At 42.3% G+C, this 12,824-nt stretch overlaps 1 protein-coding gene across 2 annotated transcripts; it reads left to right on the top strand.

The window, feature by feature from the left end:
* Nucleotides 1-1,947: 1,947 nt before the first annotated feature.
* ric8b (RIC8 guanine nucleotide exchange factor B) lies at nt 1,948-12,822 on the top strand. Of its 2 annotated transcripts, none has more exons than XM_005934204.3 (10): nt 1,948-2,318; nt 2,728-2,775; nt 2,861-3,490; nt 5,491-5,585; nt 8,836-8,986; nt 9,262-9,357; nt 9,459-9,603; nt 9,743-9,887; nt 10,149-10,268; nt 11,985-12,822. In XM_005934204.3, exons 1-10 carry the CDS (start codon nt 2,100-2,102, stop codon nt 12,091-12,093), a joined length of 1,758 nt encoding a protein of 585 aa, XP_005934266.1. In that variant the 5' UTR covers nt 1,948-2,099; the 3' UTR covers nt 12,094-12,822. The 2 variants fall into 2 exon arrangements, with proteins under 2 accessions (XP_005934266.1, XP_005934265.1); XM_005934203.3 differs by having other exon boundaries at nt 9,259-9,357.
* The last annotated feature ends 2 nt before the right edge of the window (nt 12,823-12,824 follow it).

Below are 12,824 nucleotides of genomic sequence, written 5' to 3'. Positions count from 1 at the left end.
CTTGTAACTGCTATTGTGTTGTTTTTGAAATTCCCTCATTCCTCTTTATCCATATGTCACATTTCTAATCCGTGTGCTGCTGCAGAAGTAGAAATGTTTCCTGAATTGGATTTTCCTTCTCGCTGTCCATGCACCGACACAGTGGGGGGCTGGGCGAGTAGCAGAAAGGCCACACTGCAGAATGGGTTACATTTCTAAGGACTGAATGTCCCTGCTGTGCTGGGGTCATTGCACTTCAGTCCCGTAACCTTTGACCTCTGACCCCTGTCCAGTTTGTATTTATTAGGGCGTAGATCCTCTGTGTTATATCTGATTCCCAACAAGAAACTTTGAATAAAGAAAACTTCTTTAAAGACACAAAAACAAAAACCACCAAATATAAATATATAAATATATATATATATCATCGATTTAATCAGCTGACCTGAGTGTCAATATCAATATCCGCTGGAAATTTCAGACTGAGATCTGCGATCCTATCAGCTGTGAGAAATGTGCTGCCACAGGAGGTTTCATCTTTGATATCACCAAAGCACCACTTACACAGTTATTATAGCAACCACATCCCGTTTTGTTTTTAGAAATACATGAAAATTAGTTCCTTGCATAAACCACATTAGACTTCTTGTGCAGTCCAACAGTTTGTGCGAAACTCAATCGGGAATACTGTATTATAATTAGAAAAAAACAGCTAATGAGGAGAGAAAACATTGAGTCTATGGAGCCGATGCTGGAGACAAGGCATGCTTTAAACTGAGGTGCACAGTCTCAAAGCAACACAGACTACACATAATAATAATGAAATATAATTTTAAAAAGTGAAACAAACACAGTTGCCAGGCACTTTACTGAGTACGCCTGTTCAACTGCTTGTTAAATGCCTGGTTGTTGGTGCCAGAAAGCGCTGGTAAGAGTATTTCAGAAACAGATTATCTGCTGGGAAAACCACACAACCATCTCTTAGGTGTGGAGAAAATGGTCCAAAAGTTTGAAAATAACGATCAGCAGTTCTCTGAGTGAAAATGTTTTGATTGCATCAGAGGTCAGACTGCTTCAAGTTACATGAAAGCAACAGTTACTCAAATAAACACTCTTTTAAATCAGGGTATGCAGAAAAGCATCTTCAGCATACGAGGGGCGACATCAGCAGAAGACCACTGATGCCACTCCTGTAAGCTACAAACAGGAAACTGAGACTACAGATGACATGGGCTCACAAAATTTGGATGATAGAGGACTGAAAAAAAATGTTGGCTCATCTGATGAGTCTTGATTTCTGCAGCAAAATATGGATGGTAGCATCAGACTTTGGTGTATTCAACATGAAAGCATGGATCTATCCTGCCTTGGATCAGTGTTTCGGGTAGCTGGCGATGTAATGGTGTAAGGCACACTTTAGACCCTTTAGTGCCAGCTATCATATGTGGGTATTGTCACTTATCCGCTATGACCACAGTCTATCTATTGATGTTACAGTTAGACCTAAAATTAAAATAAAATAACTGAGATGACTTTGTGAACTGAAAAAACATTTTAAAAATTAATTGATTACAACCCTGATGCGGTACTGATGAACATGTTTCACTGATGAGCAGTGAAACCAATAAAATTAATCTAAAACAAGAAAAACTACTCTGGAAACTAAAATTAATAATATCAAAACCTGAAAATGACCAAAACGAGAACGAATTTTTCCTCGTTATTATTTCGATGAGAGAAAACATGACTTGAAATAAAATGTCAGAGACAGAGTCCGGTTTTATGGGGGTTTATTGGTCAGCAAACTGATATTTTTCCAGATCCGACACACTTTGATTGATCAAAATTTGTTTTCACAAATTCCAAATGAATTTAAGAATTTCACGTTTTTTTGTTTTGTTTTGTTTTTTAGGTTTTTTTTTTAGTTTTTCCAGTTTTCTAAATGTTTATTAAAGTTACTTGGATTCATTCATTCTACACGTCTTTGTTTATACGCAAAATACACGTCATGTATCCTGCCAGATAAACTGCGGCTCTTCCTATGACACATTTTGCCATCATCGGACTGTTTACTGGAATATGTGAATAGATAAAGTGGGAGCAGGTCTCTGCTGCAGCTGATGGAGGCAGTCAGGGGAGTTTCCCTGTTGACAGTAGCAGCCCTGAAACAAGTTAGCCTGTCATCCATCCAGCTAGCTGTAGCTGTGGCTGCACATCACTCACCGGTAACTCTCCGAGCTTTTCAGGTAGCCCCCATGGATCTGAATAATATTTTATCTCAGCTTGAAACTGCCAGCGAAGAGGACATCGAGAAGCTCTTGCAGCAGTATAATGTAGAGGTGAGTCGCGCGTTTGCTCGTTTTTCTTCAACCAAAACAAACGCCCGTGCTAATGTTAGCTAGCCACCTAGCCAGACAGCTAGCTCTGGGTGACATGAACATCTTTCTGGGCTGCTGAGCCGAAATGTTTGGCTCCGTGAAATGAAACCTGGTTTCGCATTAGCAGAGAAAAAAGAACACACACATTGAGCGAAGCAAAAGTATGCAATATGGCCTTATTTACAGCGCAAAGAGTAGAGCTAAAAATGCTAATCATGCCTGCTAATCATGCATCATTCGTGAAAACTTTGCATGTTTCTCTGAGGTTTCCAACTTTAAATCCGTTTCATAGCTTCTAATATGTGATAGTGCACGCTTGACACGAGTCGATCTTGTTTGCTGTCGACACTGAGCATCCTTTCTGTTGCAGAACACCCAAACCTTCAGTTTTGACCCAAAGGAGGAAACCCTGCGGAGTGTGAGTACCATCTAGCCCAGCAGCTTCTTATTACATGAAATGTGTGATAGTGACTGTGTGTGTGTGTCTCTGTGCGTCCTTGCAGAAGCTGTGCCACGGTGTGCTCACAGTCCTCGGGAGACAGGTGCAGCCCAGCTGTCAGAAGACATGCTTGGAGACCCTCCGCATCATGTCCAGAGATAAGCGTGTCCTGGGTCCTGTAGCCACCAAGGAAGGCATGTTGACCCTGGCAGGGATGGCGAGGCTGCGGGCTGGAGAGGAACAGGATGCTGACAAGAAAAGCTCTCAGGAACAGACACTGTCAGAGGAGAACAAGAGGGTGGTGGTGGAGGCCCTAAAGTGCCTTTGCAACGTTGTATATAACAGCCCTGCGGCTCAGCAGGTCTGCGTGGATGTGCAGCTGGTTCGTGGTCTGTGTGCCAGCCTGGCCACGGCCCGTACGTGGTCCCATGAGGTGGGCCTGTTCACACTGCGCCTTCTCTTCCTGCTGTCTGCCCTCCAACCTGCCGTGAGGGGGCTTTTGAGGAGAGAGTGGCATGCTGTTAGACTGCTGACAGAGGTGTTGGAGCACACGCTGGATGTGCGCTGGGTTGGTCCGTATGAAGCTGCCCGTCCAGATCCGCAAGCCGTGTCCATGCCTGCAGAGAATAACGAGCGAGCGATGGAAGCACTCAAAGCCATGTTCAACCTCACACTGTCTGAAACTGGTGGTGAGGTGAGTATGCGGTGGTTATACAAAACAATGTTACAGTAAAGGCTCACTCGGTGCTAATCGTTTGTGACTAATTGCACTACAGTCTTAATCTGAACTACAAAGATCATATATGCTGTTCCCAAGAGCAGCCAAATTGCATCTGTCATGAACTGCTGGTTCTCAGGAAGTCGCTCTTCCTCTCAGTGATTTACTGTGAGTGTGTAACCACATTAACTCAGCCTGAGTAAAAAAAAAAAAAAAAAATCAGTAAGAATGGCTTTTATGCAAAGCTCCTCTGGTAGCTTTGCATGATTCTCAGTCAGAATAATCCTTATTTATCTCAGGTGCAGCACTACAACAGAGAATGTGTTCATTCACTGTGTGAAACAAGCTGCCCCTCCGTTATGCCTGATTTAGACCTTTGCAGGAAATCTATACCATAACTTAAGAAGTAACTGGAAACCCCTTTTAACCCAGTGCTATTGGCCAGTTAAGCCCCGTCGAATCCTCCTGTGCATTCCCAGCTTATTTTTGCCACAGTTTTTGACATTATCAATGAGCGAATAACGGTCATCAACTCGGTATAAGCAATAATAATCATAGCATAAATATAATTACTCACAAAGTTTAGCAGATTCCTGTAAGGAGACTACGAAACTATAAAAAAGGATGTGAGGGAATATGCGAAGAAGTGGAAAAACCTGAAGGATAAATGTGTTTGCCTCTGTAAAAAAATCTCCCCAAAAACTGATCACAGCTATGAAACATTGTTACCTGATCACAGTCTAAAACGGCCCTTAAAGACCATAGTTCTAAAATTGCACAGCAATGTTAAGTCAATATGTTTTCTGATGATTTTGCCCTGACCTTCAAATAAAATTGAGCTGGAATAATATTATATATTAAAGATGTTAACGCCTGATAAAAATCTTATTGGCTTTAAAAGTGAAGCCTATCAGAAAAAGTTTGAGGCTGCCACTTTGACCATCATTAAGGAAAATTTGTCCTGCTGTGTTTAGACCAGTGTGAAGTTAGGCTCATTGCTCCTTTATTACAAAATCAGTAAGTCCTTCCACCCACACACACACAGGCCACTCAGTATGAACATGACTTGAAAAAAGGATGATACTTGGTACACATGCTTTTCATTCATGATGTACTTATTGTATGATAATTTTTGCATCTGATTCACTGTCAAACTTGATCGTCTTGTCTGAGGAGGCATTTCAAAGGAGAAACGCGACTGCAAAGGCAGCACCTGAGGCAGTGTAAGTCCTGCTGACGCTACGTTTAGTTTTAAGATTCCCATTTGACCCTGCTCTCCTCTTAGAAATCCAAACTTCCTCTTCCTCAGTCTCACCACAGCCTCTCTGCTCCTGTCACTATTAGACCAGTAACTCCTCCTCGCGTACTCCTGAGTTCTCAGGTTACGTTTTTGTTGTTAAACTAGTTTTTTACTTTCAGCCTAGATACTTGCAGCTCTGCGCTGAGCTGAGAATCACCCCATTCTCATATTGAAAATATCATCAGCTAAAGTACCAACACAGCAATTTCTTACTTATTTTCTTGATGTATTGGTGTCAATCTTGATATTTATATTTAGGCGCTTTTAACTGCCCTCCCTAATTTGTCACTTAGTGACGTGAATAAAAGTTAATTAAGGAAATAAAGAAGAAACTTGCGGGAGCTAAATGGTAGATGGTGCTGATAGGAGGGAGAAACAAATAAAAATGACACACATAGTGACCCCTTCATGCCTTTTTATTTTATTCCTACTCAGTTACACAATGGTAGCATATCCCGGTAGTTATAGCAGTAGCTACTTTAATATTAGAATAAAAATAGCCACTTTATTCCGCGCCACTGATGCGTACTTGCACGGATGATTGATTAACTGAAGGTTTTAGCTTTTGCTTCCAGCCTCATGCCCTTGTAGCGTAGGTACTTTTACTGTACTGCTTTGCTGTGCATAAACAAAACCCCTGGTTGGACTCGGTGTTTTTGTGTGCTCTGCTCGACAGGAAGACGATCACCAGCTCCGGCTCATTGCTGCCATCCTGCGTCATCTCCTGATGCTTAAGACCGAGACCGAGGAGAAAACGGAGGAAGCACACAGGTGGGAATCTGTTCCTCGCTGATCTTCATATGTTAATAATTTATTGTAGCGGACTGCACCTTCGTATTTGATTTAAACCAATATATATGTTTGGACCTCTTAAACACAAAGAGGCTCAGTCCCTTTGTCATGTGTGAATGAGTTGTAGCCTCAGACATGACTTGAAAGTGATTTACATAGAAAAGCAGACTGCATCGCCGTGTCTGTGTAGGAAAATCACCTTGTGAGATTTGCTTGTGTCGATAGCAAAGTGCTGTTGTATTTTATATTATCTATGAGCTTTTTTCTGTCATTGTGCGACAGCAGTGTTTCTCATGGTAATTTCACGCAAGAATGCCAAGAATGTGTGGTCTTAGCCTGAAATTTAAACAGTGTCATGTAAAAGTGAGTGATGATCCTCTTGACCTGTCAGATTGGTGGCTGAATCAGTCGTGGGAGCTTGACCCATTGACCGACCCAGCTGTAATTTGAATGCAGTGTAACACAGAGCTAATTTGAATAGAAAAGGGTAGCACGAAGGAGAGAGTTAGTTTTAAGCCAAGCTGGCAGGCGTTTTAAAGTTTGTTAGTCGGATGATCGTCAGACTAACACATAAATATTTTCAAATGTAGAGTGTTTTGGTGCTACGCGTTTATGACTGACGGACTTCTGGTATCAGACTCAGACTATCAGACTAATTCCTACATCTGTGCTCCCTGGTTACGCCATAAAACTGTTGTCTTTTTAAACTGACCGGCTCAAGGATCACCTCATTTCCAGAACTACTCTTACTATTTTTTTTTTCTTTTATTCCTACTTTTATCTCTTTGGGTACCAGTAATTGTAAGTATTGCTAACTTGAGAAAAAGAAAGTATTTTAGATGATCTCTGGTGAATCTCTAGTTTAGGAGGTATAGATGTTAAAATGCAAACTTACCACATGACAGAGACACGATTTGTCATATTTTTATTCCATGTGCTCTTTTTGAGCTCCTAGTGATTTTTCTCTCCTTCTGGTCTCAAACTGGAAAGCATTAATAACAACAAATGCGAAGAAAGCAGAAATGTATCAGAAAACAAAAAGGAAAAAACTCCTTTATCTGTCTATTGCTGTTCCTCCTGGGTATAGGTCAGATTTGAGTGAAACTTGCATACAAAGATCACTAAACGATGCTTCAACCAAATTATCATTTTTGCTGTTCCATTTTACCAGCATAACCTTTCTGGAGACGACTTACAATCTCGCCAATCGCTTGCTCCTGATACACTGAACAATATTCAGTTTCAACAAATTGGCAAAGACAGTTTACTCCAATTTAGGGCTGCCACAAACGATTATTTTGATAGTCGACTAGTCACCGATTATTTATGCGATTAGTCGACTAATCAGATCATCATCCACTGGACGTAAAACTACAGCTTATTGCACCAGCAGCATCTGCTCTTATATAACTATCATTAGCTTACAGCTTTAAGCTTTTAAGGTGCTAACTAAAAATAAAGACAAGATGATAGTTTATTCAATTTTAATGAAATTTGCAGATTGTTTCGGTGAAGTTTAATAAACTCCTTGCTATCTAAAATATAACAGGACACCGGAGTATATTCTCCAGCATCTCACACTTCTGATAATCAGCTGTCTGCTTGACGTTTATTCAGCTGTGTAAAAACTATAACTTTAATCTCAGCCAAACCGATTTACTCAGGAACAAATAAAATACTAAAAAAAAAAAGCCAAACAACAACATTTTTAATTTATCTAAGTGACTCATATATATTTAACCTGAGTAGCGAAAGACGGCGGTGGGTTTGAAAACAATTTGCCGGGAGTCCGGTGTTCTCACTCGCGCTAGTGACCTAGCCCCCGGCTAGCTATCGAGCTAGTGGGTAACAGACGTCTCCGAAAACGTCGGAGCGCTTTTGAAAATATGTGGTGTCCTGATAAACTGAGCCGATATTTGAGGTTTACACAGCTACATTCTCGCCTGAAAATATGTTAAACGTTTATTTTGTGACCCAGAAAGAATAATAAGAGTAATATTAAAACTAACTAGCTGCCGCCATTGTTGGAAACTAAGCTGGGCCGCGCTATGAATTCTGGGACACAGCTGCTTCTTCTTCTTCGGGGTTTAACGGCAGCTGGCATCCTTGTACATGCAGTGCTGCCATCTTCTGTTTCAGTCCGTTATTACACTCTTAAATCCTGCTACTTATTCCTGCGTCTTTTGGGATCTTACAAAGCTTCAAACGACGCGTCGACTATTAAATCAGTCGTCTGCGATTTTGATAGTCGACGTAATCGTGACTAGTCGACAAATCGTGGCAGCCCTACTCCAATTCAATTCAAATCAACTTTATTTATATCGTGCCAAATCACAACAGCTGCTCTATATTATAAGGTAAAGACGCCACAATAGTAGAGAGAATACCCCAATCACTTGGCGACAGTGGGAAGAAAAAACTTCCTTTTAACAGGAAGAAACCGTTGGCAGAACCAGGCTCAGGGAGGGGCAGGCGTCTGCTGTGACCGGTTGGGTGTGAAGGGACGAAGAGAGGACAAAAAACAGACTGTGGAAGAGAGTGAGATATAATAACTAACGATTAAATGCAGAGTGGTGTATAAACAGAGTGCAAACAGGTGTGAGAAGATGAAATGCATCATGGGAAGCTTCCGGCTGCCTAGGTCTATTCCCATTTAACTAGCGGAGGGTTCATACTCATCTGGACCAGCCCTCACTAGAAGCTTTGTCAAAAAGGAAATGTTTAAGCCTAATCTGAAAGTCGTGACATAAGATTCACACGTTTAAGAAGAAAGAACTTTAGAAAGTACCAAATGATAGGAAAGGTTGAACTATTGCATTGCTATGCATTTCACTTATATATCATTAGACTGTGATGATTTCATTGGTGGGGATTAGGACGGAAGGGGTCCTGTGGGTTAACAGTGCCATGACATGCGGGTGCACTCACATATTTTCATGGTTTCTGCTGAGCATGTCGTCTTAATGCTCCCGAACTCTGACACATTCATTTGGTAGTGAACTACATTGACCTGTCCCAGATGTTGTTATTTAATACAGCCAATGAGCGAGAAGAAAACGTATCACTTTCTTTCTGTGCTTTGCACCTGTGAATTGTGGTGAATCCTGAGCAAAACCTGGTATGTCTTTTCAAAAGTGTTTTAACCTTTTTGTATTTTGATTTTATTCTCCAAATACCCTAAAACCTCTGGATAATTTAAAAAAAATATAATGTTTTTAACTGTTTGCAGCCATGCCGTGAACCTGCTGAACAACCTGCCCGTGTCCTATCTGGATGTTTTAATTGACGTCCCCGTGCAGGGAGGGCAGGAGAAATATGCCGGAAAAAACATGGACGCGATCGAGGTGTTGCTGGACTTCATGGAGAAAAGAATCGACAAGGTAAAATTCAACTTCTGTCACGATGACGATGACGCGAGAATAACGGTTTAGCATCCATAAAGGTGTTCTAACTCCACCCGGATGTTTTTGTTTTTATTTATGATTAGAAGGAGAAGAAAGCCTGAATAAAGGTCATGTCCCTCAGGTTCTCCTCTGTTATTCAGTGTCTCCGTCATCTTATTTCTATTAGCTGCGTGCTTGTGTGTTAAGGATATCTATCCAGCCCCTGAGTTTGTGGAGACAGTGAAGTTTTTGTGGTCTGTCACTCCAAGCAGGGGTCCAATTACAAAGAGGGTTTGACTCCAGTACTCAGCCTTTTGACTGAAGGATCCAGACACCACAGGGAGATCCGCAGATATATCAAAGCTCAGGTAATCACGGTTTGTGGGCTCAGCTTTAGAGGCGTGTTAAAATAGAAATATTGATGCACTATTAAGCCTTATATCTTTTTTTTTTTCTTTTTTTTTTAAAGGTACTTCCCCCACTGAAAGATGTGAAGAGCAGGCCAGAGATTGGCACCACCATCAGAAACAAGCTGGTTCGCCTCATGACACATGTGGACATGGGCGTGAAGCAGACAGCTGCAGAGTTCCTGTTCGTCCTCTGCAAAGAAAGCGGTGAGTGATTTAAAATGGAGAAGAAGGGGGTGAAAAATGTGGCCTTTTCGGTTGAGTGCAGTTTATGAGAATAATTACCTTAACACATCTGGATTTATGTGTAGCAGTACCACCTTTTAGTAAATGTGTTGTCTTGCAGTGGACAACCTGTTGAAGTACACGGGGTACGGAAACGCAGCAGGACTTCTTGCGGCTCGAGGACTTCTTGGAGGAGGGAGAGGAGAGACTCAGTACTCTGACGATCAGGACTCAGACACAGAAGAATACAAATCTGCCAAACCTTTGTGAGTCCTCCACACTGGGATTACAATAAGGTGTCACATATTTAACTGTTGTGTTTACTACATTTGTGCTGCACCGATTCAAAAACTGCTGGTCTAGTAGCTGATGCTGATCCTCTCTCTCTTTTAAAAAAGAAATTATTTCCTTTTATTCTCGTGGGACAAACTCCAGTAATTTAATCCCAGATATAACAAATAGCTGCCATTAGTTGAATTCACTTTGCAGCTATACATTCAGCGTTCTCATCTATTTCTCTTTTTCAGCATCAACCCCATCACCGGTCACGTCGAGGAGCCGATGCCGAACCCCGTCGAAGAGATGACCGAGGAGCAGAAGGAGTATGAAGCCGAGAAGCTGGCCAACATGTTCGACAAGTTGTCAAGGTAATAAACTAGAGAGCTCGCTAACTAGTAGTGAGGCATGCTTCAAAATCTACAATGTGCTGTTTACAACACTTAGAAAAGTACCAGAGTACCAAAGTACCGAAAACAGCTGTGTGTGTTCTGACTTCACCGCAGTTTCTGATGGACTGAAAAAGGTTTAGAGGTCATTTCATGCTCTGCCACAAAGCGCAAATATATAAAGCAATCTGCTGTCTGGGAATTTGCTTTTTCATATTTTAGATTAGCTTTGGATGCATGAATGTGTTTTAAAAAAAGTCTGTGTAAAATGGAAAATTCAGTATGATAGATGCCTCAGAAGTCTTGTCGAAATATTTTTTTTTTCTTTTACCACGCCTGCTCAAAATATAAATACACAGTTTCCCGAGCAAAGGGTCGTGCTGTGTTTGTGTTGACCTTTCCTCAGCGAGCGCAGAGGCCAACGTTAGTTTGCACAGCGCCTGCACAAAAGTAACACTGAGCCCGCTCCCTGCCAACCGAGTCATCGTTGGAAGAATCTCTTGCCTTTTAGATGTAGCTTCAATTAGGACTGGACTTTGTGCACGCCGCGTCATTCAGCCGGTGTAAATGGGGGAGCTGCTGCCACAACGCACCAGCGGCATCATTACCTCCGCTCCTTAATTATCACCTAATTGGCTCACACAGTCGACTTGTCGTTTCCCTGTTCCTTTATTCTGGTTTTTAATAACACACGTCCTGACTTTATTCTTCTTTTTATTTGACAAGCAAGCCGGTGGTCAGACAAGGAGTGGACTGAGACAGAGGCACAGCTAGACAAAGCTATTCGGGCGGAACGTGGATCAAGAGACATAGGTGGATAAATGCGCAGGCATAAGAAAGCCGTCCTCGCCTTTGTTGAGCCAAAAGAGGGCGTTGAGCTGTAATGAGGCACGTGCACCCAGAAGAGGAAGATTCCTTTCCGAGGCCGCATCCCCTTTCTTCTCTTCCTCTGCAATGAAGGAGAGGTGGTCCCTTGATGCCGACTCTAAGGAGATCGGTCAGGTCCTTGCAAGAATGTGCCCCTCTAACTGTTTAACTGGTGCTCCAATTAGCACATACTCTGCACCCCCACCCCACCCCTTACACCTGCCAGACTCCCCCCGCCCAGCCCTCTGTCACTCCCGAGGAGGAAGGAAGACATTTTTCGCCCTCTCTAATTGGAAGACATGATGCCACATGTTTTTGTTTGTTTTGTCACGCTGGTCTGTATTGTAAATGAGCCAGTGATACCGGGTCACGAGATTCTGGTTCTCTTTAAAGAACTTTAACCTTTAAGAATTAAATGATATTTAATTCTAGGAATCAGAAGGAATTACATGGCCATTTGTGTTTGAGTCTGTCAAATCTTTTGACCGATAATTCTCTGATAAATCATCTCGGAGGGAGTGGTGACACACGGTGCAGGTATAATTGGATTAGGGTGAAGGGGCAGCCGTGGCTTTGAGGAGATTAGGCTGAGTACTGATCCTGTAATTAAACTGCCACTGCAAAGGAGGGGAGGGAGGATGGCCAGACAGGGGCGAGTGTCCATGAAAGGAGGGGAGGGAGTTGTTGAGTGAGGGTCCTTGAGTTGTGTATGCAGAACGTGCAGACGCATGCAATTGAAAAGCCCTTTTTAAAAAGAAAAATGTTCTTCCAGCTTTCCTTTAGCATCCATCCAGCACGTCATATCTGATATCTACTTCTTTGTGTCCGCAGGCAGCACGTGATTCGACCGATGGGCGTCAAACCCGACGGGACGTTGGCACCTTTGGAAGAAACTCTCTGCAGTCCACCTGAGGAAAACTCGGACTCAGACTCGGACTAGTGCTGCTGAATATCTCAGCCACGTTTTCCAGACTAAGCCCGATGGGCCCCACCCCCAACAAATCTCGAGCTGTGATTATTGAAGGTGGGTTCTGTAGCTGGGCTTGAATTTGTGCCTCCATCCTGAATGAGCTGCTGCCGAGTGTAGAGCTGTGTCCAAAAACTTCAGGTGCTGGATGGGAAAGTCCCATTTATCACCTCGGGGGCTGTAACTGGGACAAGTGGTAGTGATTAACAGAAAGCTGAACAAATGGTGATGGTGAAAAATAAAATATTTATGTGTAAGTTTATATCAGGCTTTTATTGCGCTTCGCAGGGCAATCAGCTCCTCTTTGGTTTTTCTTAGTGATATTGACTGACGGCCACTTAAATGCAAATAAAGTGTTATTTTGCAATCATGGACTGGACTCTTAGCAAAATCTTAGCCTTTTTTTTTTTTTTCAAATAGGACAGGCACTTGCTGTAATAAATGAAATCAAACCAGTCCTGAAGTAGAACGCAGCTAAACATTTCACAGCAGGCTCCAGAGGCTGTCTCGAGCTGAAGCGGAGTCGTGCGTGGCAGGAAGACTGCCGAGGAGGAGTTCACAGTTACTGCTGCATCTTTTGCTTTAGTGCTCCCTGTGGGGAAAGAATATACTTTCTGCTGAGTTTTGCTTCTTGCTGGAAACACTGTTTTGTTTAAAGTGTAGTTTTGGGTGTGAATAAACATTCCTTCACTTCTTTTTTTTTT

The sequence above is a fragment of the Haplochromis burtoni genome, unplaced genomic scaffold (genome assembly GCF_018398535.1).
Source record: "Haplochromis burtoni strain Fernald_Lab_line unplaced genomic scaffold, NCSU_Asbu1 Contig_179, whole genome shotgun sequence".
NCBI classification, from domain to species: Eukaryota; Metazoa; Chordata; class Actinopteri; order Cichliformes; family Cichlidae; genus Haplochromis; species Haplochromis burtoni.
Note: the sequence above shows the minus strand (reverse complement) of the source record. Positions and strands in the feature narration are given on the sequence as shown.

What these genes read in the sequence shown, in the direction of transcription:
- ric8b (XM_005934203.3), top strand. Translation starts at nt 2,100, where the DNA reads ATGGAGGCAGTCAGGGGAGTTTCCCTGTTGACAGTAGCAGCCCTGAAA. An exon ending in TGCAGCAGTATAATGTAGAG is followed by an intron (nt 2,319 to 2,727) that starts GTGAGTCGCGCG and finishes TTTCTGTTGCAG; the next exon opens with AACACCCAAACCTTCAGTTT. An exon ending in GCAGATATATCAAAGCTCAG is followed by an intron (nt 9,358 to 9,458) that starts GTAATCACGGTT and finishes TTTTTTTTAAAG; the next exon opens with GTACTTCCCCCACTGAAAGA.